Source organism: Callorhinus ursinus, unplaced genomic scaffold, assembly GCF_003265705.2.
Source record: "Callorhinus ursinus isolate GAN/ISIS: 27379988/994484 unplaced genomic scaffold, GSC_fseal_2.0 scaffold38, whole genome shotgun sequence".
NCBI classification, from domain to species: domain Eukaryota; kingdom Metazoa; phylum Chordata; class Mammalia; order Carnivora; family Otariidae; genus Callorhinus; species Callorhinus ursinus.
Genome location: NW_027397100.1, coordinates 13,491,720 through 13,519,664, shown reverse-complemented (window position 1 = coordinate 13,519,664; position 27,945 = coordinate 13,491,720). Strand labels below are relative to the sequence as shown.

The 27,945-nt window shown below is 53.4% G+C and overlaps 1 protein-coding gene across 1 annotated transcript; it reads left to right on the top strand.

Moving 5' to 3' along the window:
- The first annotated feature begins 97 nt into the window (after positions 1-97).
- XKR7 (XK related 7) lies at positions 98-27,945 on the top strand. The gene is made up of 3 exons (XM_025876601.2): positions 98-684; positions 20,555-20,757; positions 21,988-27,945. The coding sequence occupies exons 1-3, from the start codon at positions 98-100 to the stop codon at positions 22,941-22,943; spliced, it is 1,746 nt and encodes a 581-aa protein (XP_025732386.2). The 3' UTR covers positions 22,944-27,945.

Sequence of the window (27,945 nt, the reverse complement as noted above, 5' to 3'; positions counted from 1 at the left end):
AGGAGGAGGCGGGAGCCTCCCGCACAGGGTCCTTCCCACTCCGCACCCCACCCCCTCCGCCGCCCGGAAGTCGCTCCCCGCCTCCTGCTCCGCCAACATGGCCGCGAAGTCGGATGGAGAGGCGGCCGCGGCCGGCCCGGGGCCGGAGGGGGCGGCCGGAGGAGCCCGGAGTGGTGCGGGCGGGCGCGGTGAGGCGGCAGCGGCGGCGGCCGAGGGCCCCGGAGTGACCGGGGCTGGGGGCTCGGGGCCGCGCTACGAGCTGCGGGACTGCTGCTGGGTGCTGTGCGCGCTGCTCGTGTTCTTCTCCGACGGCGCCACGGACCTGTGGCTGGCGGCCTCCTACTACCTGCAGGGTCAGCGCACCTACTTCGGCCTCACGTTGCTATTCGTGCTCCTGCCCTCGCTGGTTGTGCAGCTGCTCAGCTTCCGCTGGTTCGTCTACGACTACTCGGAGCCTGCGGGCGCCCCGGGACCCACCGTCAGCAGCAAGGACAGCGGCACCGGCGGGCCTTCCATCAGCACCAAGGACAGCGCCACCGCCTTCCGGACCAAAGAAGGCAGCCCCCAGCTGGGTCCCGGGCCCGAGCCCTCCTCGGCCAGCGCCTACCGCCGCCGCTGCTGCCGCCTCTGCGTCTGGCTGCTGCAGACCCTCGTCCACCTCCTGCAGCTCGGCCAGGTCTGGAGGTAGGAGAAGCGCAGGTGGAGGGAGCTGAGCTCGAGGAGTGGGGGTGGCGAGGGGCTACCTGCCGCCCCAGCCCTACTCTGACCTCTCCAGATCCCCCTTGCGTCCTGACCTCCGCCCCGCCCCACCCTATTGCAGTTCTGATTTCTTCTCTGCCAGCTTCTCTCTGACCTCTGCCCTCAAACTCTGACCAACCCCAGTGCCATCCTCTCTGATCTGGCCATTGAGGGAAGAAGGGATGGGGCAAGAAGAGAAAGTGATCCTTGGGGGTGTGAATGAGGAGGGCCCAGGGCTGAAGGGGATGTGTGAAGCTTGGAACAGGGCCCCAGGGCTCCCTCCAGCCTTGACCCACTCCTTTGCCTGAGTGCCAAGCTTCAGCTTAGGAAAGATCTCAGAAGTCCTTCCTTGCTCTCAAAAGATTCTCAGTTTGGAATTGCAGTCCATTCCCAGCCTCCTGGGAGAAACAGTATTTGAGGCAGCTAAATGAATATCCCGCCCAAACTTTTTGGACTTCTGGTTAAGGGTGAGCCAGACCCTGCTGAGAAGCTGTCTGGCTTCTTCTGTTGCTTAGGACTCCCCCAGTGTCTCCCCTACCCCCAACAGGGCCGAGGGGATTTGGGATCTTGAATCAGAGATTAGATGGCCACTAGCTGTCCTTTAATTCCAGGGCAGTAAAACAAAACTGAGGCTTTGTACAAGCAGCCCACTCCCAGACTGTCTGCTGAGCTGAGCTAATTGGAGACAGGAAGAATTCTGAACCTGGGGTTCCCCTTGAATCAGAATTGCTCTGGTAGCTTAGGCTCTACTGGACACTGACAGAATGAACTTGCCCACTATGTGATCTTAGATAAACCTCCCTCCAAGCCTTAGTTTCCTCACCGGTGAAATGAGGGAGAATCCTTCCTTATCTCGTCTCATATGTCTACCATCACATTTTCTTACCTGTTGGGATGGTCAGGTGAGAGGAGATCTGTGTGAAGGCCTTGCAGACTGTAATGTATTTTAGGAATGTAATAGATTATCATGATCACAGATGTGGGGAAAGCATGGGAAAAGTCAAAATCACTATAGAGATGTAAAGGGTAATTACTGCTGTTGTTATATTTATTCTGCTATTTGTTAACACATTCTGCTTAACTCAGAAGATTCAGTACTGGGCTGAGCGTTGGAAACAGGACTCCCAGGGTTTGTCCCAGCTGCTCACTTGCTGTGTCACCCTTGTTGTGTTGCTGAGTTTCTCTCTGCCTTGGTTTCCCCATCCATGCCTTGCTGAGATGATGTGTATATTCCATTTAGCTTGCCCTGAGGGAATACGGAGGTGGAGCTCTATCCACACAAGGTGGTGTTATTATTATTAGCTTGACACATAAAAATATTCATGTCTACATCCAGGAACTAATCTGCATTTATCATTCTGTGCCCGAGTGGACAGATGGTGACAGATATTTTTAGATTCTGAAATGGTAACTTCCTATTCTTGGTAGCCAAAGCTTCATCCTCCTTTCCCTTTAGCCTAAAGTGGGCCAGCTGCCCCTCAACTCACTGGCTACCTCAAACCCCCTCCTCCCCTTGTTCAGAATCTACTTACAAGAAACAAATACTTCTTTCTTGAACATAAACTAAGTTTCCCTCAAACAGGGCAAAAAATGACCATGGGGGTCGGGGGAGGTCTTAAGGGAGTGGCTGGAGATGGCTGAGGGTCCCTGGAGCACCATAGATTCTCAGATAAAAGGGCTATTTCCACTCTCCCCCATTTGTAAAGTGAGGGGGTTGGGATGAGATGATTTTGCAGGGATGACAAACTAATGGCCCCGGAATTGAATATGGCGTACAGAAATGTCTTGTTTGGCTTGTATAGTATTTCAAAAATCCAGAGTTCTAGCTTTTCTTGGGGGAAAAAAAAAAGGAATCTAGCAGTATCAGGTCTGTAGCAATTTAGACAGGGTATATTTGTTTCAGTTTGTCCAGTTTCATTCCCTTTGATCACATCTGGACCATTTCACTTAGGCATTAGGGGTATAAGAGCCCTAATTTATAGTTCTATAACAATTATTTTATTAAGCATTCACTTTGTGCCAAGCCTATTGGTTGCTTTTTTACCTGTTTCATCTCCTGTGTCCCTCCTAATACTCTTGGAATGTGGTTGTATTGTTATTCCTACTTAACAGCTGAAGGAATAGAGGCTCAGAAAGGGGGCATCTTTGCCCAAGGTCACACAGCTAAGGAGTAGAAGACCTGGGACTCAGGACTCTCTGCCTTCAAAGACCGAGTTCATTTTATCCACCCTGCAGTTCTGCCACTAAAGTGTCCCCCAAGCTCAAAGAATTATGAGTCTGAGATCCCAAGATTCCAGGAGATAGGAAGTCAGAGCTTCTGCTGCACTGAGATAAGAATGTGAAAGGCGGGGGAGGGATTTGAACGTTGTGGGCAAGGATGGGGAGAGAGTGTGTATTGTGGGGAAAGTGCTGGATTGGGGATGTGGATCAGGAAACCCATGGCTACATCAGGGTTTATAACTAGCTCACTAGGTGACCTTGGGCAAGACTCTTCCCATCTTTGGGCCTCAATTTCCCTGTATGTGAAATGAGAATATCAGATCTGATGACCTTAGGAGCCTTCCCTTTCTGGAATTCTGACTCTGGGACTGGTTATCAGAGCTGAAGTCTCTGGACCCCTGTCCCCAAAGCTCTGGATTCTAAAATGGCCAAGGGTCTGGCTAAATGGAGGAAAACCCAGACAAGATAGAGAGAAGCCACTGGGGCTGGCATTCCTAGAAATTAAGCAATGTTGGCATATGTTTTCTTACCACGTGAAATGTTCCCACAATGAACATGTTCACTGTTCAGCAGGGCTTGGTGCAGATGTTCTGAGTGGTAGAACCTGGAGTAATGAGGAAGGTGAGGTGTGTCTGAGCCCTACAGGACCCAAGCTGGGAGACTGGCCAGTCCACCTTCTGATCCCACACCATCAGTTCTGAATAAAATAATTTGAATTATAAAAATTGCTTGCCACTCCTCAAGCTTATACAATGCTGAATCAAAAGTCTCAGTACTTTGAGGAGCCAGGTAACACAGACCTGTGGCAGCACATGGGTTCAACTGATAAGGCCGGATTCTGTTCCCAAACAACCCTGTGAAATGGGTGTTATTATTATTTTAAACACAAAATGGGGCTCTGAGGAGGCAGAGGAGGGGAAGGAATTCATGGGCACTGTGCACCCACCTCGTCCCAACAGGCCCCAGATGAGGTGCTCCAGACACTGGATCTCATTTTACCCTGAAACCTCCCCTCTGGTGGCAATTGATATACCCAATCAGAGGCTCGGAGAAGTCAAGTAACTCATCCAAGCTCATCCACTGCGGAAGTGGGGGGAGGGGAGGTGCCAGCCCAGCTTTCTTCATCTCCCAAGCCCAAGTCCTATCTCTGGCACCCCCACACTGCCTGTGTGGGAGGATCCTAGAGCACTGGCCCCACACAAAGACAGATGGATCCCTGAGAAAATCAACCACAGATCCTTTGGTGGGACATGAAGCTGGCTGTGAGCTGGACAGCAACCTGTGTTTTCATCCCTCCCCGCCTCCCCAACCCTAACACCCTAACCCCCCCGGAGCTGTTAAGCCGCTCAGGGTTGTTAAGCCAATTAAAGTCCTAACCCTGTCTTCTCTGACCCTGTGGGCAGCAGAGCAGTAAACCATGAATCCTGCTTTCCCTAATCTTGAACTCACTGGGCCCAAGCTTTTCCCAGATAAGTATAGTTTGCTAAGCCAATTAGTGGGAGATGATCTGGCATAGGATTCCTCTGAGGCTGTCAGGATCTGGGGACCCAACATGGGGAGGGAGGGATGGAGGGAGGCAGGCAGGCCTTTAGAGGGAAGGTCTTACCTCTAAATACTCCCTCTATGCCCCAGCACTGCTCCCTCCACGTCCTCACAAACCTGCACTCAAGAGAAGTTGTGAAATGAATTAGTGACCAACTGGGTGTGAAAGTCAGCTTCTGGGTCTTCTCTCTGGGAAGCTATATTCTTGGCTTAATGGTTAAGAGTACAGACTCTGGATTCAAATGTCCTCAGTTCCCTTCCTATATGTGATGGTGACAAGCTATATAATGTCTCGGTGCCTGAGTTGCACCTTTGTCATCTAGGGGCCATCATAGTACCACCTCTTGGGTTGTTCCTAGATTTCATCTGATAATGTGTACCAAGGATTTAGCAAAGGGCTGGTCCCATTGTTAAGTATTCAAGACCCCTGGAGGTGAGTGGTGCCATCAGCCTGTTCTTTGTTCCCTGTGGAAGATTTGTTCAACCCACACACGGCCAAGGAGGGGGCAAGAGGGCACGAGGGCCTCGAAGGTACCTGTTTATTTAAGCTGTAGTCATTCATTCCACTAATATATGGAGCACCTGCTGTATACCAGGCACTGGGCTACATGCTGGGAATAGAGTGGTAAATAGGACCAAGTCCCTGCTCTCATGGCGATCAATAGTCTAAATGGGGGAAGCCAATAACCAAGTAAAATCACATATGATATATATTGTAAACATAATATGAAATCTAAAGTGCTATGGAAAAAGTGAAACAGCGCAGGGGGGCTGGAGTCCCAGGGAGGAGGGTGTGGCTCTTTGAGGGAAGGTGGTCAGGGCAGGCCCCTGCAAGGACATGGCACGTGGGCAGAGGACTGAATGAGGTGAGCGTGAGCAGCATGGAGGCCTTTGGAAGGATGTGCGAGGCAGAGGGAAAGAGAAGAGCAAGGAGAAGGCCTGCGTGGCCGAAGCAGAGAGTCGGGGGACAGTGGAGGGTTGATGGTAGACAGGCTGGCTGGGGCTACATCACGCAGGGCTTCGTAGGCCATGGGAGGACTAGGGCTTTCACTCTGCTTGAAGTGGGAGCCCCGGAGAATTTGAGCAGGGGAGGAATAGGGTGGACTTGACTTGTGTTTTACAATGTGCATTCTGGCTGCTGGAAAATAAAGCTGTGGGAGGCCAGAGTAAGCCTGGAGACCCGGGAGGACACCACTGCTCTGTGATCCAGGTGAAGGAAGACGGGGCTGGACCAGGGTAGTAGCCACAGGGGTGGGGGTCTGTTTCAGGCACAGTGGACAGGGTATCTGTCCCTCTTTTGTCATTTTCCCCACTGGGGCCAGAATGTTAATGATTAAGAACTTGCACTCTGGAATCAGCCTTATGCATCCTGTGTCTGCCACTTTCTGTGATTTGGGGCAAAGGGCATAACTTGTCCGTGCCTTGGTCTCTCATCTGCAAAATGGACATTCTTATAATAATACCTTTCCCCTGTGGCTTGAGGGGGCAGTTAAATTAAATAATGTACACATAGTGTTTAGCACAGCACCTGGAACACGGGAAGTGTGCAATTCTCTTCAGCTTCTGCTATTTGTGTTATTCTTTATAAAATAGGTCAGGGATTAGATTCCATAGTGGTTTTCAAACTCTCACTGCCTTTGCACCATCATTTTCAACCTGAAATCTCTGAGTTTCTCTTTTCTGATATTTTGGTTACCTATCTAGGATTTTGTTTTGACTGTACCACAGCTGAAACATGTTTACAACCCGCCCCCCAAACTCGATGATTATCCACAAGGTTCCTCCCTGTTCTGACTTTGCAGGGTTGTTCCAGGCCAGCCTCACCACCCACCTCCTGGGAGACCCCTTTCCAGGAGGTGCTCTGCCCTCCCCCCAGCCTCTTTTCCCTGCCCATCCGGCTGCAACAGGCCATTAGAGCTGCTCCTAACAGACACAGCGGCGGCAGTTGGGCCCAGCGTCCCCTGTTTGATCTATAAAGACCACACAGGAGAAGCCCTGTGGGGAGGATGGAGGGCTGCCAGGAAATGGCTTTGAACCCAGGCAGCTGGGGTGAGGGTCCCTAGGGAGGAGAAGGAGGATGGGTTGGGATCTACTCTGGCCTCTCCATTCACCACCCTGCCTTTGTTAGGGTCTTGAAATTCCGCCCCTGGGAAATCCTATCAGCTTCCAGTTCCCCCCACCCCAACCCACACCACCGCATCCCGCCTCCACCTGCAGCAGAAAGGATATTTCGAACGCTCGGATCCGACCTTGCCACCACTCTAGAGCCAGAGGGCCAGCCCGGGCTCCCCTCTGCCCTCGAGCAGGTCCAGATGCTTTAGCTTGGACTCTTGCCCTTTCGTCTCCTCACTGCTCCGGGCCCCTAAGAAGCAAGCCACACACTTTTCCTCCTCATGCCTCTGAGCAGCTGCCTGTGGTCCTTCTGATGACACCCTGTCCCATTCTCCTCTTGGTAAAATTCTGCACATCCTTCAAAGCCAAGTTCAAATGCTGCCTGTTCTGAGAAGTTTCCCTGAACAAACCCATTCTGCCCTCAACCCTTCAGACCCCACCTCCCACTCCGTCAGTCAGGCAAGTTGTTGTTTTTAATCTAAAGTGGAAATGGTTTAGCTGTCCTGTCTGTTTATAAAGGAACCATAGGCTCTTGTTGAAACCTCAGGTGGCACAGAAAAGGTATAAAGAAGACTCCCCTCCCCTCATTATCTTGGGGGGGGGGCACAGAGGTGGGGTTATGGGAGATTTCCACTTACTAATTAGATATTTCTTGTACTGCTTAAGGATTTCCTTTGGTTTTTAATTAACCAAGAAATACATGTATGCACTCACCTGCTTTTAAAAAGTCAGATACTACTGAAAATTTTAGTTACCTTTATAGAAACTTCAATGAGATCATTCCTCTTCACCACAATTCTGTCAAGTAGGGGGTGTAGCAATAAAGAACAAGGATTGTGGAGCTCAGACTCTGGCTCTGCCACGTGTAGCTGTACGACCTGAGCTGTACGGCAAGTCACTTAACCTCTCTGTTTCCTCATCTGTGAGATGGGATGTTAATGTCCCACGGCTAGACAGGTAGCCGTTATTGGTAAATATAAGGAACATGCCTTGCACAGGACTCAGCGTATCACAAGTGCTCAATTAGTGTGAGCTAGCGTTTTTGGCCTGTATGACAGCTGTGGAAATACGGCACAAAGAGGTAACAGCCTCCCGGTTAGTAAGTAGCAAAGCCAGGGCTTAAAGGGATGCAGTCAGATTCCCAAGCCCACATGTGTGACCACCAAGCCATCCTGCCCTCCGCTAGTTAAGTGTACTCTTACAACACAATCAAGCATGTATTGCTTTAGGAAGAGGAAAAAAAAAATCAGAAAGATATTTTTAAATTTTGATTTGAATATAAAGTACCCACTGTTAACATGCTGGGTTCTTCCTCTCAGACTTTCCCTCTAGGCACAATTACTCATTCCTCTGCAGCCCCACAGTCCTGATCATATTCTGTTGTGATTGCCTGCCCACATAGCTGGTTTTCCTACCAGATTACAAACCTCTGGGGAGGGGAGGCCTTGCCCTTTCTTTCCTCTGGCCCCCATGGTGACTGGCCCAGAGCAGACCCTCTGTTGCTGTTGGGGACCCTCCCCCTGGCCAGCTTTGGCGGGGTCCCTAGCAGTTATTAGAGCATGAGTCTGTTGAAGCAGGCTTTCTATCAGTGGCTGATGTGGGGGGGTGCTAAGGCAGTGTGGGACCCCGGGGCAGTTGTGGGCACAGCTGGGGTCTACTAGGCCTACATCTGCAGCCTTCCACAATGGCAGTGGACAAATGCAGGCTAAGGGCAGTACATTTATATTTGTGTAAGATGTGGCAGGAGCAGCCCTGGGGCTAGGTTCCCCAGAGGATGCTGGTGTGGTGACCTGGCTGGCTTAGGAGACGGATCCAGTAGGTACTCAATAAATGGTCGTGGGAACTGAATGGAATCTTTGAAATCAGAATCTTGAGCAAGACACTTCACTGCCTAGGGTTCCGTTACCCCATCTGTCAAGTCCAGTTTGGGGCTCGAGAACACTGGCTGAGTTCCCTAGGACTCAGACATGAGGGCAGGGTAGCTGAGAGTTTGGGGTGCTGGTGGGCTCATGGCTCCATGATTTCCTTGTTGTGTGACCTCAGGCAAGTTGCTTCAGCAGCTAGAGCTCTAGTCTCATCTGTGAAATGGGAATGGTGATAGTATCCACCTCTTAAGTTTCTTGAAAACATGTCCTGAGATAATATAAATGCACAGGACTTTCACATACTCTATGCTCAGAAAATATTTACTGCTATCACTATTATTATCGGCCCAAGTAGCAGCCCACCGCACTTACTTAGTTACGAGATGGGGGATGGAGGAGGGGCATCAGGGGTCCTAACGCTTGCTAATCCTCATCTACAGGCAGTCTTTCAAGGAAGGAGACTTTTTTTCCTGTGGCTCCAGAGATAGTGTGAGGACAGATGACAACCCAAGGTCCAAGGGAAGCAGAATCTGTTTGAATAGGAACAAGACATCCAGACAATCAGGCTGTCCAGGAACAGAGTGGGCTGTTCCTGAGGCTGCGAACTCCTCGGGGCCACATGCGTGCAGACAGGAGTGGCTGACTTTGTCAGGGAAGCTGTAGCAGGGCCTCCTGCCCTCTGTTTGGAGGGTAAACTGGATGATCTGTAAAGCCCCTTACAGTTTTAAGACTCTGTGGATCGAACTTGGGGGGCTTCACAAGGCTTAGCTGCCACACCACTGGTTGCAAATCGGTGGCCGGTGGGCAAATCCAGCCTGAGGATGCGTTCGTTTGGCCCACGCAGTATTTTGTCCCTACTGCCTGATAAAACTTTTTATTATGGAAAACTTTTAAATATACAAAAGTAGAGAGAACAGGATAATGATCCCCCTTGTGCCACCAGCTTCAACAATTCACTCCTGGCCAACCTTGTTTTATCTAGGCCGGTGGCATCCAATAGAACTTTCTGTAAAGGAAATGCTCTCTGCCTACACTGTTCAGTACAGTAGCCACGCATGGCTATTGGGCATTTGAAGTGTGCCTAGTGTGACTGAGAAGCTGAATTTTAAGTTGTATTTAATTTTGATTAATTTAAATTTAAATAGCCATATGTGGCTAGTGTAAGACACATAGATGTTGGAGACTATAGGTCTAGACCCCACCCTGTTTCTTTCCCTTCCATGTTATTTTGAAGCCAATCTCAGACATCATATCGCTGCATCCATAAGTATTTCAGTACATCTCTAAAAAGACAGACTTTTGGGGGCCTGGGTGGCTCAGTTGGTTGGGCGTCTGCCTTCAGCTCAGGTCATGATCCCAGAGTCCCGGGATCGAGCCCCACACCAGGCTCCCCGCTTGGCAGGAAGTCTGCTTCTCCCTGTGCCCTTCCCCCTGTTCATGCCCTCTCCCCCTCTCTCTCTCTCTCTCAAATAAATAAATAAAATCTTTTTAAAAAAATAAATAAAAATAGAGACTTTTAAAAAGTATAACTAAAATACAGAATACCATTATCACACCTTAAACAAGGAATCATAATTTCTTTAAAATTCATATGGTAGGGGCCTGGGTGACCCAGTCAGTTAAGCATCTGACTCTTGATTTCAGCTCAGGTCACGATCTCAGGGTAGTGAGATCGAGCCCCAAGTCAGGCTCTGTGTTGGGCATGGAACCAGCTTGGGATTCTCTCTCTCTCTCCCTCTGCACCTCTCCCATCCTCTCTCCCTCTCTTAAAAAAATAATAATAAAAAAATAAACAAAAATTCATGTGGTGCTTTTTAAAAAATTTGTTGCCAACATTTCCAAATTGGAATTTTTTTTTTTTGCACAAATATTCTAAGTTCCATCTATTCTTAAAAAGTTGAAATTCCATCCACACTGGGCTCACGTTCTCCCAGGGCAGCAATCAACTAGAGCTGCTCTACTTTCTAGACAAGGCACCCATCTCTCCTTCCCAAGAGTACCCAATAATAACAGCTTGGTCTCTTTACCTTCTAGGGGCTCACAGGCCAGGGACAGATGGAAGTGGTACTTTTTGCCTTCCTTGGTCTCCAAGTACTTTCAGATGCCACCAGGAGACTGGACCCAACCCTCTTCCCATGCTGGCTCATACCCTGCGGCACAGGGACAACTCTGCCCAGGGATATCAGGAAAAGAGAGAAGGGGGGAGTGAGGGGCAATGAGCCCTGGGCTACAGTATGGGGTACTGGGCTTTAGTCTCCACTCTGCACCCACTTCACAGATAGGGAAAGTGAAACCCAGGGAGAGGAAGAGATCTGGCTGCATTCATACAGTGAAGGACAAAAGAGGGGGGGACCCGGTCCCAGATGCTTTGCTGGAGAGGGGCTGCCTGCTTCCCTGCTGAGTGAAAAGAAGAGCTGGTGGCAGTGGGTGGGAGGGGAGAGGGTCTCAGCTTTTCAGCCAGAGCCTAAAATTAGTGGCAGGGAAATGTTTGGCCTTAGCCCAGCAAAAAAAGAGGTGCCGTGACTTTGTAGAGGGCTGCTAAGGAGGAGGGAAACAGCCCAGCTCTCAGCACTGCACGAAATGGGAGCCAAACGTGTAAAATCACATTCTTTTCTGACATTTATGACTCATTTGGCTGCCAAACCCAGGAAGGTCCCATTTTGCACCCTTACAGGAGCACTCAGCATTGAGGGATAGACAGATGGGAAGGGAGCCTCAAGGCCATTCCCTACAAGAGCTTCCTGGGTCCCTTTGCAGGAAAGGGGAGGGGGCCCAGTTTTTCCCAGAGGACCCACAGACTGCGTCTGGGTCCTCGGGGCCTGACTCAGCTTGATTTGCACCCGGTGATGAAATGGGGGAGTCACCGTTCCTTATTTGAGATGCAACTCTGATGCTTCTGGCTGTTGACCTTGGGCAAGTCACTTCTCCAAGCTCCTGCTGCTTGCTTCTGGAGTCCATGCCCTTCTGTGGGGGCCATATTCAACTCTCACCTGTAACTGGTCTCTCACTTTGCCCCCTTTCTTCTCCCCCCTCTCTTCCCCACAGAGCGCTCCCTCTAAAAGACAGAGGTGCTAGCTAGCTCTACCGTGGCTCCCTTGCTTAAAACCTCTCCATGGCTCCCCATTACTCTTATGATAAAGGCCAAATGCTTCACCATGGCCCCCTTCACCCCTCACTTTCTTACCTCCTTCTCTGAGCTACAGCCTTTCTGACCATTTACTGCTTCCTTGCCACTCAGGACCTCTGCCCATGTTGTTCCTCCACCAGAAATTCCCTTTCCTCCCTCCTTCAGCCGATTAATTCCTGTGCCTGCTTCAGATCACAGCTCGGTAGCCACCTCCAGATTTCCCTGACTGCCACACCTCGGCAAGCAGGGCCGGGCCTGGTCTTCCTCAGTGCTGGAGCACAGGGTCCTGTTTGGAGCTTGTCTGGAACCCATGGAATGTTTGTCCTTACCAGTGTACATGCTGATTTAAACAATGTCCAGGTCTCCTACTTGGGCAACACCCGGTGGGCTGGGTCTGTCTTGCTCACTATCGTGTCCACCAGCGTTTTAGCACAGTTCTTGGCACATAGCAAGTTTTTTTTTAAAGATATTATTTATTTATTTGACAGATAGAGACAGTGAGAGAGGGACACAAGCAGGGGGAGTGGGAGAGGGAGAAGCAGGCTTCCTGCTGAGCAGACAGCCCGATGCGGGGCTCGATCCCAGGACCCTGGGATCATGACCTGAGCCAAAGGCAGACGCCCAACGACTGAGACACCCAGGCACCCCAGCACATAGTAGGTTTTTTAAAAATGCTGGGTGAGGGTGCCTGGGTGGCTCAGTTGGTTAAGCGACTGCCTTCAGCTCAGGTCATGATCCTGGAGTCCCGGGATCGAGTCCCGCATCGGGCTCCCTGCTCAGCAGTGAGTCTGCTTCTCCCTCGGACCCTCCGCCCTCTCATGCTCTCTCCCTCTATCTCATTCTCTCTCTCAAATAAATAAATAAAATCTTTAAAAATAAAATAAAATAAAAATAAAAATGCTGGGTGAATCAATGTCAAATAAACCTCTTATCTGAGACTCAGTTTCCTTATCTGGAAAATGGGGATCATGCCCACAAAACCTCCCAGGGCTGCAGGGAGGATTTTAGCCAAGTACATTCAGAGGGCCTTTCAATGAGTGGAAGTTTTCAGGGGAAGGACAAAGACCCCTGCCCTAGGATTCCCCCCAGAGGGACTTCTCTGACCCTCTGCCTCCTGGGGACAGATTCAGTGAGCACCTGGGAAAGCCAGCCGAGGAGCAGGTCTCAGGTCTACCAGGAACTAAACTGGAATCTACGAGGCCTCCTCTTCCTGCTGGGTTCCCTGAGGCAGACAGCTCCTCAAACCTCGCGCCAATCGAGTGCCCACCACTGGGCTGGGAATTTTATGCCTATCACTACTTTCTGATTTCATAGCTACCCCATAAAGTGGGCATTGAGCTGAGGGGTTCAGAGCGGGAAGCAGCTTGCCCAAGACTACACAGACAGTAAATGATGGATCTGGAATCTGAACCCAGGTCTCCCTGACTCCCAAGCTTGGTTCCTTTCCCTCTGCACCTGACCACCTTTACTTGGGGAGCTTATAAAGCAGAGTTTATAAAGTACATTTACACATTCGCTCATTCAAGAAACAAATGTATATTGAACATTATTAATTCTATGCCAGGCTTTAGGGGCATAGCAGAAAACAGGACAACCAGGGTCCCCACACCTCAGAGAGACAGACAACAAATATGGAAGCGAGAAATTAGACCATTTCAGGTTGTGATATGTGTTAATTAAGAAAAGAAACAGGACGACAGGACAGAAAGTGGCCAGAGGCGCGGGTAGAAGTGCTTTGGAAGGGGGGTGAGGGGCATCTGGGAAGGCCTCCGACACTGAGCTGAGATGAAAAGGATGACAATTTGCCAGGCATCGGTGAAGCCCCTTCTAGGCAAAGGCCCTGAGGCTGGAATGGGCTTGGGGTATTCAGGAAACAGCTGGAGACTCATGTGGGGGGGGGGTGGAGGGAGATGAGGTCCGAACCCAGATTGCACTAAGCCTCAAAGGTCACAGTGAAGATTTAACTCTAAGGCATGGCACGACCTGCTCTAGAATTTTATAGGATCCCCCAGGCAACTGTGTTAGGAATAAGCTCTAGGAGGGCAAGGAAGGAAGGAGACCAGGGAGACAGGAGGCCCCCAGGGCTCCGAGTTCAGGGGCCAGCGCCAGAGTGGTGCCACCTGGTGGAGGGAAGTACCTGGGTTCAGGACATTTGCTGTTACCAGAACTGGATGGGTAGGGCGAGGGGCGGCACGGAAACCCCTTTCCGTAGGCGAGAATCCGGTTACTAAGGCTCATTTTGCAGAGGAGGACCGAGGTCCCCAGAGGGCTTGGACTTTCCCAGAAAGTCTAGTGAAGGATTGAGCCTGGGTCCCCTGACTCCAGTGACTACGGTCACCCCTCCTGTTTCCTCTGAACCCATGCCATTCCAGGCAAAGCTTTCAGGTCCACGCCGTCCAACGTGGGTCTTCCCTGGCAGCCGTGCCGCGCACCTTCCAGAGAACCGAACCATCTTCTCCGAGGCAGGGGCCCATGGAGAGCCAAGTCTGAGTCCTAGGTCTGGCAGCTAACTTGCTGTGGGACTTTATACAAGCCCCACCCCCTTTCCAGCCCTCAGTTTCCTCATCTGTAAAATAAGGATAGTAATAGTGCCCACCTCAAAGATTGGCTGTGAGGAATGGACAATCTGTATAACAAGGCTTAGCGTACAGTTGGCACTCGATAAATGTGAGCTATTATCATTACTATTCACACTCACACACTGTCCCCCTACAGGCCCACAGAACAGTAAGGGGCTCAGCCCCTGTGGGGTTCCTGCCCCGTGCCACCTGCTCACCTTCCAGAGTCTGCAGGCCTGGCCCGTGTGGGAGACGGGAGAGCTCGCCGTGGAGGGGGGTGGTTCCTGGATGGAGCCGGAGTGGGGGAGCCGCTGGAAGCTGCTGTGTTTTTGGCCCAGAGCCATGAGGGGGAGTGGAAAGGGGCGAGAACACACACTCAGAAACGCCGAGACCGACAGATGGAGGAGCTGAGGATGTGAGAGACGCAGACAGACAGAAAGAGACCCAGAGTCAGGAGAGGAGCAGGCAGGGGAGGATGGCAGGGAAGCCAGCAGCCATGCCGAGCCTCGAGCTGGGCAGCAGACCACCAGATGGACCAAGCAGCTGAGAGACCGAAAGACAGACAGACGGACCAATAGGCATACCTAGAATTCCAGAGACAGACAGACAGACAGAAAAGCAGGCCCAGTATCCAAAGGGACAGATAAAGCTATCATCACATCCAATGGACAGACAGATTGATGTTCCCAGCCTCGAAGAGCAGACAGACCGGCTGACCCAGGACCCTAGGGTCGGTCTGACTAACAGATGGACATAGTATTTGAGAGACAACGTGACCCATAGTCCAAGGGACAGACAGGTGAACTGACCCAGGGTCCAGGGCCAAGACTGACAGATAGACTGACAGATAGACAGATAAATAAATAAGCTAACCCCGCATTCAAGGGACAGGCACAACAACAGGCTGATCTGAGTGACAGACAGAGATAGTGACCCAGACCCAGGATGTGAGGGCAGACAAAAGGACCGGTCCAAGCTGGCCATCTGCACGGATCAGAAATCCTGACTAGTCCTGGAGACTCCAGCTGACACAAGGACCAAAACCAGGAGAGAGACAGGGCAACCCCGACACTGGGCCCAGAAGCTTCCTGGCTTTCTCAGGGACATGAGAACCTTTCCTCCTTCCTCCTTCCTTCTACCCATTAGAGAGGGGCCCCCAAGATCCGGGGGACAATGGGAGGTTCCTGGGTCACAAAGACGGCCAGACCCAAGAAGCAGGGAATGAGCCCCGTCCACTTCTTGACCCTGCTGCCTGCTCTCAGAGGCAATGGGGTCCAAAAGAGAGAGCTTTTTGGATGCCTGAGTAAGAGATTTCACATGCTACCTGCTGCCTTCTCTCTTCCCTAGGGTTGTGTGTTTTTTTTGCCCCCAACCTCACCTTCAACAATACACACTTATCTGCCCTTCCAATTTCCTCCTGGACATGCTTCTCTGAGCACAAGACAGGCAGTCAGCAAATTAGATCCAAAATAGACCCCTGAGCATCTGTTCCCACACTGTAAAGTGGGTGGTGATAAACCTGTTAGGTCTGGTTCACACTGGCCTCGGGCAGTTGAAGTCAGTGTTGTGGGGGGCCCAACCAGGCGAAGAAGTATCAGGGAAGCCTTCCTGGAGGAGGAAGGCCAGAAATGAGTCAGTGAGGACAGGAATTGCCCATGAGGTGTCCTGGCAGTAAGCAAACTCAGGCAGAGGAGCCCCGGAGCCTCCAAGGTCAGGGGAAAGACACAGGCAAACACTCTCTCACCTTTAATTCATTCAACAAATATTTATTGAGTGCCTACTACACATACAGATGCTGAGGAGACAGGGGTGACCAAGGCAGACCGAGTCCCTCCCCTCACAGAGCTGCAGTGGTAAAACAGAAAATCAATGTGTACATTAATAAGAGTGTTTGATAGAGTATGTTCCGAAGAAGATCCGACGGGGCAGTGTGACCAATGAGAGTGGTTTGGTGAGGGCAGAGGGCAACATGGGATGGGTGCCCCGGGGGGCCGCTCTGAGAAGGTGACATGGGAGCCGTTGAGGAACTAGCCTCAGGAGGGTGTTGGGGGAAGGGCGTTCCAGGCCGAGCAAGTAGCAAGTGCAAAGGTCCTGAGTCAGGAACGTTAGGCTGGGTTTGAGGAACCTCCAGGGCAGCTAGAGTGCCGGCAACACATAAAGCAGTGGCTCGAGACGAGGAAACAAGCAGGGCCGGGTGGTTTAGGGCCTGCAAGCCAAGGGAAAACCCTTGGGCTTTATTCCAAGTGTGATGGGAGGCCCTTGGAAGGTTTTGAGAAGGGGAATGACACGATCTGACTGGTTTTTAAAGTATCCCGCCTGTTGCCACGTGGAGAATGGACTACGGGGTGGCAGGAGTGGATACAGGGAGCCCACCGAGAAGGGAAAAGATGATGGTGGTCTGGACCAGGGTGGAGAGAATGGATGGACTGGGGATGCCTTTTGTTAGAGACCAGATGCACCCCCCCACCCCCAAGTGGGATTCCTTTCTCTGCGATGAGACATCCTTCTCTGTGGGTGGTATTGGTCCCATTTGTGGTGAAAATCAACTTCTTCCAAATTCCCTTCAACTAGAGTGGAATAGGATGGGCTTCCTGGAGGAGGTTTCAAGAGAGGCTGCTTGGTGATCAGGAGGAACCAGAGGCATCCGCCTAGCATGTGTTGTTCCCTCTCTCTATGTGCACAGCCCTCTTAGTGTACAAATTACTTTCAAACCCATCACCTCATTCAACGCCCACAATAAAGAGGAAAATGAGGCTCAGAGAGGCAAAGAGACCACCCAAGGCCGCACAGCATCTAGGTCGGGGCTGGGAAGCAAATCCACAAGCCCAGCACTTTGCCCTCTTGCCTTTCTGAACCTCACTGCAGGGGCGGTGACACAGGCAGGATGGGGGGTGCTGGCCCCTTCTTAAAGAAGGTAAAACCGAGGCACAGGGAAATTAGGTTACATGTCCTGGGCAGGGCTGTTTTAAAACCTTTGTGGGCCCCACATCTACCAAGCATATTAAAATGCAGCCACATCAAACACCATATGTAAATTATATAGAACCAGATAAAAGCCAAATTGCAGTCGACTGGCTGATATCATGTTCTGTTTTGCAGATATTTAATTAAACATTTATTAATTTTGATTCTGCAGTTTTTCCCTGTGCTTTAGAGCCAATTTTTTTTTTCCTAGGCCTCCAGCATTTTCCTAGGCCTGCAAAAACCTCTCAGGCCCTTGGCAACGAGCATTTAGTGCTGGCTGGAAGGAACAGTCACGGTTTTGGGTCGTGTTGCCAAAGAGGCAGAGTGAGGTTGAACCCAGGTCCTCTCATCCCCAGACTGTGCCGTAGTCTTTCCACACTGCCCAATGCCACGTTTTTGGGATTCAGAGGCCTCCTTTCTTCCCCTCCCCTTCCCTACTCGGCCCGCAGCAGCCCTGGGCTGGGTGAGCCCTTTGTCTGTGGTTATCTGCAGCAAGGGGCCTTGGGAGGTGGCAGAGGAGGGGGCAGGAGTGGGCGGGGAGGTGGGCAGGCAGCCTGTCAGGTGGTGATGGATGCTGGCTGGGCCAGGGCCTCCCTCATGCTGACCCGGGCCAGGAAACAGATGGTCCTCCAGCCTGAGAGAAACTTCCAGGGTGTCGCCCTCCCCCCAACTCCCCAGGCCCCTTCACGTTGGACCAGCTGGTCTCTCCTTTCTGTTCAAAGCTAGAGCCACAGGAATGGAGAAGGGAATAGGTCTGGGGAAGAAGGTGGAGGCTGGGAAATGTGCTCTGTGTTCTGGGCTCCCCAGAAGCCCTACAGGCCGTCCTGGTCTCTCTTCCATAGCACCCCACCCCTGGCCATCTCCACCTCTGCTCTCTGCCCCTCCTCGGTGCCCTGCCTTAGCTCAGCCTGTCAGCTCAGGCCTGGACCAAACCCCAGCCTCTCCTGGCTTTCCTCCAAGCCAGTCTCCAGAGCAAGCTTTCTAAGCCAGCAAGCTGATCACATCCCCCTGACTGTGGGATAGAATTCAGATTTAAAATATGAACTCTTCAGTCCGGAATTTGATACCCTTCACAATTCTAGTCTTCCTATGCCCCTTCCCATGAAAAGCCACCCCTCCAGGCCCAGCAAACTACTGGCCATTCCCCTAAAAGGCTGTGCCCTCTCATGCCTTTATGCCTTGGCCTCACCTGGTTCTTCTGCCTGGAACTCCCTTCTGCCTCCTGCGTGCCTTCTAATCCTACCCAAGCTTTAAAGCTGAGATCAAATATTTCTTCCTCTGGGCAGTCTTCCCTGATCTCCTCCCCACCCCAGCTAAAGTTACCCGTCTCTTCTCTGGGTTCCACAGCATCTTGGAGCATTTATTTCAGATCTTATCTTGTCTCTGTCCCACGGGACTCTGAGATAGTTAAGAGCACAGGGCCTGGCACATAACAGGCGATCAAAATATATTTGGTACGTGAGTATATGCTGCAGGGATCCTCATGTGGGGGGAAGTCAGGGGCCCAGAGAATGGAAAGTACAAGGAAACAAATTTCTGTGCATCGGAGGAAACACAGTCCAGTTTTGGAGATGCTCACAAGGCAAAGGCCCTGCCTCAGGGGGTAGGGGCTCCCCATCCTGGGGAGCATGCAAGCAGAAGGTGGAAACACATGGGGCTGGGATTTGCTGAAGGAATTCTAGCATTGGATGGGAGAGTTAGACTGAGGGGCCTTTGCTTTTGTTGCTTCTGCTTCTGAGGGAGCAACCCTCTTCCCCTTCCCAGCTGCTGGTCCCACACGGTGTCATGATGAAGGTGTGTCTACACCATTGATTGGTGCTGGGAAGACCCAGGGATGGGGAGGAGGGCCTTGAATGGGATGTTTCTAGCCATGTTTTGGGGAGGAGAGTCCCAGAACGTTAGCTCTAAAAGGATCTCCAGAGTCATTAAGCCCATCCTTCTTGTTGGCAGATAGAGAAACTGAGTCCCAGGAAGGACCACACCATTCCAATGACTGGGATACTCATTCCGGGAAACTCTGGGTATCAGCTGATCCCAAATTCCAGGGGGTACTGTGATTCCTCTCTTGGGCTGGCAACGCACAGTTGAATACAGTTGGTCCCGAGGTTCCCAAACAACATCTTAAAAATGCCAGCACCTCACATCTGGGAGTAGACCCCCAAATACCTGGTTCTCCGATCTCAGCTTCAAGTAATAGGATCACTGAATCTGTGTCGGGATTTTCTTCCCTGATTTCTGGGGAGATAACTTCTAGAGGAGTACTCTCTGGTTTCAGCAAAGGGTGTGCCTGCCCCCATGAATCAGAGAATTTGGGGGTTGGGGGGCAGGGTCTATGGCTGCAACAGCCCGGGGCAGAGCTGCTGGGCAAAGAACCAAGGCAGAGAGGAGTTCTGGGTGGCAGGCCTCTTCTCATCCTACACAGGCACTGCACTTTATAGGTGCAGAGCATTTTCAAATCCATTTCATCCTCACAGCCACTTCGGGAGGGATTCACTAGGGCTCAGAGAGCGTCTGGCTCAAGAGCACACAGTAAATTAGAAGTGAAGTCGGTACTTGAACTCAGGACTTCAGAATCCCTTCCATACCCCCTACTGGGTGACCAGAGCTCCTTTCAATTCAAACAAACTTGCCGTCATGCCTGCATTCGCTCTTTTGAGCCAGCAGGGATTGAGCAGCTACTGCGTGCTAAGAACTGAGGGTACAGCAGTTAGCGAGCTGACCTAGTCACCCTCACAGAGTTCCCAGTCTGGGGGAGATGGATGCATAAGCAGGCAGTCACAGCCCACTGTGGGTTAGACAGAAGCCTGTCTGGAGAGGTCCCTACCCAGGTGGAAAGTGGTCAGCAGAGGCTTCCTGGAAAAGGTCACGTTTAAAAGCTGAGCCTTGGAAGAAAAGGAGGAGTTACCAGGGGTGGGGCTGGAGTAGGGTTGGGGAACAGGCCAGTAAGCTGGGGGTTGGCACCAGGGACTGTTCCTGAAGGAACCAGGCTACCTGGGTTGGAATCCTGGTTCCACTGCTTCCTCGTTGGGTGACCTTGGATAGGTGGCATACCTCTCTGGGTCTCAGGTTCCCTCATCTATAAAGTGAGGACAATAGCGGGGCTAGGGGAACCTCAGTGCACTGTTAGGTGTCAGGAATCCTGCAGAGAAAGCAGGCCCCAGAACAAGAATGATGGTATGCTGAATTCAGGGCTTACTTTGTGCCAGTGCTTTACGCTAATGAGCCCATTCAGAGTTCCCGGACGACAGCCCTGGAGGCGATCGTTCCGATATGCCTATTTTACAGCCGAGGACACCGGCTCTGCTGGGCGCGGTGAGCAAAGACACACTGCGCACCCGCCCCCGGCGCTCGCCTGCCGGCCGGGGGCACTCGCAGAGCCGCTAGGGGGACGGGCGCGCGGGGGCCTGAGCACTGCGTCCCTCCCGCAGGTACCTGCGCGCCTTGTACCTGGGGCTGCAGAGCCGCTGGCGCGGGGAGCGGCTGCGGCGCCACTTCTACTGGCGGATGCTGTTCGAGAGCGCGGACGTGAGCATGCTGCGCCTGCTGGAGACCTTCCTGCGCAGCGCGCCGCAGCTCGTGCTGCAGCTCAGCCTCCTGGTGCAGCGCGGCAGCGAGCCCGACCTGCTGCCCGGTGAGCTCCGCCCTCCCACGCGCCCTCGCCCCGGGGGCTCACTCCTCCACCGCAGTCCGCTGCAGGGGGGCCCCGCCTTCCTACCACCCCGACTCCGGCCCCGCTCGCTGGCGGGGATTTGGAGCCCCGCCCCAACTCTCACCCACCCTCCAGGCCTCTGGAGACCCCCATGTCCCCTCCAGCGGCCCACTTACCCTCCTGTGGGGGGGGGGCTCTGGTCCCTCCACCTGCTTGACTCCCTTTGGGACCCCTGGGTGCTCCCCGCTCTCACCCTCCTCCCTTCCCCCTTGCCAGGGCAGACCAGACCCCATTTCTGCTAAGTCCAAAGAGGCCCTTGACCCCATGGCCACACCTCAGGCCCGGCCCTTCATTCCCCAAACGGTCCTGATCCCAGATTGCACCCCCCCCCCCCCCGGGGCACCCCTGACTCACAGACCTGCTCAGTCACCCTCAGTCTCCAGAGAGCCTGTTTATCTGCCCTCTCACTGGTCTTTACTCCATGCGGAAGGACTCCTCCCGGGCTTAGTCCTGGTCCCCCAACCTTGGCCCTCCCCTAACCCTGACAGACCAGGCCAACCCCTTCTCTGTCAGAGAAACACCACACCCTGGGAGTCCCCCAAGCTCCTCCCACCCAGACACTGTCCATCCCACCTTCAGTGACCCAGAAGATTCTATCACCACCTCTCAGGCCCCTCAGGACCCCTTGTGGGCCCCAATCAGAACTTCCCACCGCAGATGTCTTCCCATGTCTCAGCTTGGATACCCCTCTCCAGCCCCCAGCTTCACCCTGGTGGCCTATAGCTACTAACAGTCCCCTCCCGGCTCCTCCATGCCCTAATCATGACCCCACCCCCAACTCTCCACCTTCTTTTTCACTCCCAGAATCCTGGACCCTAATTTCCCACCCTCACACCAAGACCCCTGAACCCTGACATCCCTAGTCTAGAGACCTGGCCCTGACCCTTGTGAAGCCCAAAGTCACCCACCTTCCCTCTTCCTTTATGCTCCCGCTCCTACAGAAGTACCCAGCCCCATCCGCTCTCCCTGCTCCCGTCATTGCTCTGGAAGACCGCCCACCCAGACCCGCCCCACAGCCCTCCTGATTTATAGACCCTTCCCTCACACCTCCTCAGAACCCAGCTCCTGACCCAGAACCGTCCCCCTCTCCCCAGACCCTGACCCGGACCCACCCCTAACCCAGCCCACCCCACCCCCACCCTGTCTCTGCAGCCCTGTCCACCTCTGCCTCACTTGTGTCCCTGGCCTGGACGCTGGCCTCCTACCAGAAGGTGCTGCGGGACTCACGGGACGACAAGCGGCCACTGTCCTACAAGGGCGCCGTGGCCCAGGTGCTGTGGCACCTGTTCACCATCGCAGCTCGCAGTCTGGCCTTCGCGCTCTTTGCCAGCGTCTACAAGCTCTACTTTGGCATCTTCATTGTGGCCCACTGGTGCGTCATGACCTTCTGGGTCATCCAGGGCGAGACAGACTTCTGCATGTCCAAGTGGGAGGAGATCATCTACAACATGGTGGTGGGCATCATCTACATCTTCTGCTGGTTCAACGTCAAGGAGGGCCGCAGCCGCCGCCGCATGGCCCTCTACTACTGCATCGTCCTGCTTGAGAATGCCGCGCTCACTGGCTTCTGGTACTCCAGCCGCAACTTCTCCACCGACTTCCGCTCGCTCATCCTGGTCTGTGTGGTGGCCTCCAGCTTCGCGCTGGGCATCTTCTTCATGTGTGTCTACTACTGCCTCCTGCACCCCAACGGGCCCATGCTGGGTCCCCAGGCGCCTGGCTGCATCTGCCCGGAGTCCCCAGGACCCTGTGGCCCACCAGCCGATGCCGTCATAAGTCCCCCAAGATCCCTGCCAAGGACTACAGGCGCTGAGAGGGATGGGGCCTCAGTGGGGGGCGAGCGTGCAGGGACCCCCACGCCACCTGTCTTCCAGGTGCGGCCTGGCTTGCCTCCCACACCAGTGGCTCGCCCTTTGCGGACAGAAGGGCCGGTCATTCGGATTGACCTGCCCCGGAAGAAGTACCCTGCCTGGGATGCTCATTTTATCGACCGCCGGCTCCGGAAGACCATTCTGGCGCTGGAGTACGCCTCTCCTGCCACGCCTCGGTTGCAGTACCGGAGCGTGGGGACCTCCCAGGAGCTGCTGGAGTACGAGACCACGGTGTAGGCCACAGTCTCCCCCACAAAGAGGGACAGGCTTGGCTGACCCCACATCAACCACAGTGTTGAGCCCGGAATTTCAGGGCCACCCAGCTAAAGGGGTGTGGATCTGTTGGTCCAAGGGTAGAGTGGCCCACCATTGGGTTCTTTCAGGGGAGGGGACAGCCCTGTGGAGGCCCCAGCCCTAGGCCCTGTTTTCAGCCCTGTGGCCCATTTCCTAAACTCCCCTGAACTAGGGCCCAGGGAATCAACTGGTGCTACACTCCTCATTAGCTGCCCCATTTTCATGAAGGCCTCCATATGCGTCTGGTGCCGGGGCGCCCCACCCTCTCCCCTACCTGGAGTCACCCACATGTTGCTCCTGGTGGACCTGCCAGAGACAGGGCACTGGCTGGGGTCCATGACCTAGGCCCTGTGTTCCTCAGGGGGTGTGGGAGGTGGGCTGCTTCTCTGGGGAAAGGGGATCTCCGAGAAGGATGGAGGAGGCAGTGGAAGATGTGAGGGGAGGTGGGAGCATCTGGTCGACAAGGTTGGTACCGTTCCTGTGGGGTCCGAGGTCCGGAGCCTGGGCAAGAGGGGAATTAAAGGAGGAAGTTGGGGTGGGGGCTGACAGTGCTTGCAGCTGGAGAGGAGGAAGAACCCTGAGGCAACTGAGGGGTGGAGGCCGGCGGGAGCACGAAGGGATAGCAGGTTTGGGGGAGGGGAACCCTCAATCCACCACATAGCGGCTGTTCCCAAAGTGAACTCGTCAGGAGACACCCTTTGTTGTGGGCTCTATTATGGATGAGGTTCCAGACACCTCAGGTGAAATGTTTCCAGGAGCCATTCTTTGTTCTAGATGAGTATCTAGAACATTTCTTCTAGATAAAGGTCTTGAATACAACAGATAAAATGTCTAGGAAGATACTCTGGCTCAGTTATACATGAGGTTCTAGCACATTTAGCAGAGAAACTGTTCCAGAGAGACATCCTTAATTCTGGATTAAGTTTTAGAACACTTAGCTGATAAAAATGTGCTAGAGGGTCACTCTGATCTGGATTCTGTGGTGAGGGTGAAGGCACTGGAGCCCTGCTATTCTGCTCTGGGAGATTCTAGCTCCTGACATGGGGGCGGGGGAGGGGGCTCTAGAGCCCCCTGTGAGTGGAATATTCTAGGAACGGGTCCTCCCGTTCTCGATTTCTGGGGTTTATAGGAGTTCTATGCCCCATCCACCTTGGTCCACAGCCATCTTCCCCAGAGGAAATTGTCCTCACAACCCTTGAGACATTTCAACTGCCAACTGGTTTCCAGCTGAAAAAAATTAGCTCTGGGGACATGACATAAATCTTGGCTCTCAGCCACCCTGCAGTTGCAGCTGTCTGGGATAGCAGCTGGAACACTGACTTGTTTTGCCTCCGATCTGACAAATCTCTAGAACCTGTAGTCTATCCCCACACATCCTGGGGTGCCCATGGGACCACTTGCCCACGGCCCCTCCAGAACAGCCAGTTCTGGATAGGGGAGGATGGGAGCTGAGGAGCAGGCACTTCTGTGGAGTGAGGGGACAGAGCCTCTAAACAGCTTGGACCCACCCCCCCCATGTCCCTACTCCCCCATGACAACCAAGTAGCATTCATTACAAGGGCACAGCAGGCAATATTAAGGACAGCTGCAGACCTGGGCTGGGGGTGAGGAGGCCCATGAGAATCCTAGACTATGCAAATTAGAGAGGCACTTTGCCCTCTCTGGTTCAGCCTCCCTTGGGTGACAGATGGGGAAACTGAGGCCCAGTGTGGCAGCTAGTCTCACGGGTCCCAGAATCCTGCTGTCCCATCAGATAGTAATGGGTGAAAATGAATTTACTGAGGATACAAGGAGAGGGCCACATTCAAGGTGCAGGGTGACCCCAAAGGCAGAGAGGGCAGGACTGCCCACATATACACGTGAGAGAAGTCACCTCACCCCTCTGGCACACAGGCGACTGCATAGACATCCACACGGGCCCAGACGGTGTGTGCGTCCCTCCCACCAACACACAAAGAATGCTTTTACTACTTTCTTTCTTCTACTTCCCCAACCCCTAAGAAGCCTCAGGAACCAGGTCTGAGGTGAAGGGTGGCGGAGGAGGTCTGGGGCTGACCCAGACCCCCTCTGGTGGGTTCATCCAGCCACCTTGTCTTCTACCCAGATCTGTCTCCAGAGACCCAATTCCATGGCCAGTTACACGTTAAAGCCCTTTGTGAGGCGACAACACTGGGGAAGCAGACCCAGGTCCAGCTGACGGCTTCTCCCCTTAACTCCCTCCTGCTTGCGACAGCTCTACAAGAGAGCTCTTAGCACCCCAGCTTACAGAGGAGGAACCTGAGGCTCAGAGAAGTGACATAAGGGTCAGCCTTGGCAAGTTATTTTACTCCCCGATGTCTTCAAATGGCCCATCTGGCTGCCCCATTAGCCAGCATTCAGGAAGGAAAAGTTAAAAATACCCTCCCTGGGAGCTGGGAGTCCTTACAGCTCCAGAAGCCACCAGAGAACCAGGGAATAGGAACGAGCCGGCAGTGCTAAGATGTGGCATGAGGCTCTCAGGGAAACCAGGGCCGCATTTTTGGACCTTCCTCCATGCCCACCCCCCACATCTCTCTCCCACAAAACCCGTCTTCAGGGCCTCTGCCTGCAAGGACAACCGAGCCCTGGAAATGGCCACAGTCAAGGGCCCTCAGAGAGGCCGCAGGCACCTTCTCCTGCTGCTCACCCTCAGGAAAGACTTAGCCTCCAAGGACCACCCCCCTCCCCCCACACCCATATGCCCAGGAGCTCAGGACCTCATCCCTTCCTGTCCTGAGGTCATGCTCTCCACTGGCCTACCCCCCACTTCATCTGGTCCCTGTCAGTCCTCTTGCTTCACTGGGATAGAGGAGTCAGAGTGGGGAAGGGGCACCATCCCATTGGTGTTTTTTTTTTTCTGTGACACAATCTACCTCAGCCAGTCCCTCTCTTCCCTGCCAGAATTGGACCCGCTGGGTCCCTGCCTCCTGTTCCCCATTCTCTGTCCTGCACCCCAGCCTGGCTGCTTGGTCCTTCCCAGAATCCCTATAGGGTCCTTGCAGTGAGAGAATATTCCAGAACCACAGCCCAGAGGGACCCTTGGGGTCCCCTAAGCTACCTGCCCTCCACATCTGTTACAGAGGGAAAATGGAGGCCCAGAGAGAGCCAGGGACTTGCCCAAGATCACACAGAAGTTCAGTGGCAGAGTAAGGCTTTTCCTGGAGCTGAGAGGTAGTTGGGTCCCTCTTAATTTTGCCGGGAAGAGAACAGGACACTGAGTACCAAATTCGCCCTCAGTATCTCGACCCGCAGGAGACATTGTCCCCATTTTCAGGGTAGAGACTTCTGTCTCCCAGTTTTCTTGAACTGATCTCCCCGCTTGTTGACTGTGCTCCCCAAACCTCCCAGGCACTGCAAACCCTCATCACACCTCCATGCACTGATAAACCATGTGCCTTGTGACTGCCACCCCGACTGGACAGCACAGACCTCCACCCCTCCCCAGCAGGGGCTCCCCCACAGGAAGGCTTTCTTGGTCTCCTGCTCCCATCTGTCCCACCCTTGTGTCTCCCCCAAATCTGTCTTACCCCCAGCCAGCTCCCTGCTACGCTGAGTCCCACAGAGGCGTGTCACCCTAAGAGTTGGGTAAAGCAGAGGCCAGGGAGGGCGAGACCTGGTGAGGGCCAAGGGGGCTGGAGGTATCTAGGGAAGCTCTTACCTGGCAACCCGGTGCCCTCTTCAGGGCTAAAGTCCCACATCCTTCCCTTGGAGTTCACCTGGGCCTGCGGTTCACGGAAACCATATGCAGTGAGGAGGTTTTCCCAGACGGGTGTACGGGTTGCAAGTGCAGATGCCTTCAGGTAATGAGAAAATGAGGGAAGAGCAAGTGCTACACTATAGAGAGTGGTGGGGACTCTGGAAAACAGGGGAGTGCCTGTCCCTGCCGATAGATAGGCCCTAAAGCTCACATTTTTTAAAAACCCTGTGCTGGCCAAACTAATCTCAGATTTGGCCCATGGGCCACCAGTGTGAGATCTCTGGTTCCAAATGTTGAGAAGGTTCTAGGAAGCCGTGCAGAGTCTGATAACCCCTCTGAGGAAGTCAAAGACAGAGGCCCTGACTCCCTCTGAGACTTTTTTAAACCCCCACCAACTGACCACCTGAGAGCTGTCCTCCCCGCTTCATCTGAGAAGTGGAAAGGGGAGGGAGTCCTGGGCCTTCACGGGGTCCCTGCCTGGGAAACCATCATCTGATAAGGGCTAGAGGCCCCTCCATGTCTGAAGGGGGCAATTTAGAGGCTGGGGTCTTCTCCAGTGTTGGGGCCCCCGGTTAGGAGGAACCTGCGATGTGTGAAGGGAGAGTCCAGGGAGAAGATAAGGACTGAAAACCAAGACCCAACTACCCCCATCTCGTCCTGGCCCCTGTCACCCTTTGGCACCTGTCTCCCTCCCAAATTAAAGCTGGAGGTAGGGCCTGCAGGAGGAGGAGCTAAAAATTTCTATACTGATATGCTTTGTGAGGTCTCGTTGAAAGGGACTGAATGAGTGCCAAGCCACCCGGGCAGCAGCGGGCATGGTGGCTGAGCCCCCTCTCCCCAACAAGACCCTGGGCCTGGGGTGGGGCAAAGGGACTGTAAAGGGCCATTCCGGTTGGGGTGGGGCTAGGACATTCCTGGGTCCTCCACTGCTGCAGGTGGAGGCAAGGGGAGGAAGAACAGCAAACTGTGGAAGTGGGAAAGGAACGCCCCTTTCAGGAATGGCCTGGCTCCTGGAGGCAGAAAACTCTCCAGTGGGGAGAGGGCTGGTCCTCTAATGCCTGGCCCCATCCACCTTTCCCTGATCACAGCAAGGTGGGTGCTGCCCTCTCCCCAGCAGTCCTGGCCTTTTTTCTATGCACAATCATTGTAAGGGCACCCCCAGGCCAGGCTGAAGGGGTGGGGGCCCTGGGGCACCTGCAATAATCCCAGAGTGGAGGGTGGCCTGAGCCA

Excerpts from the sequence above, each read along its gene's own strand:
- XKR7 (XM_025876601.2), top strand. The coding sequence starts at position 98 with ATGGCCGCGAAGTCGGATGGAGAGGCGGCCGCGGCCGGCCCGGGGCCG. Across the intron at positions 685-20,554 it reads CAGCTCGGCCAGGTCTGGAG|GTACCTGCGCGCCTTGTACC; the intron begins GTAGGAGAAGCG and ends TCCCTCCCGCAG. Across the intron at positions 20,758-21,987 it reads CGAGCCCGACCTGCTGCCCG|CCCTGTCCACCTCTGCCTCA; the intron begins GTGAGCTCCGCC and ends CTGTCTCTGCAG.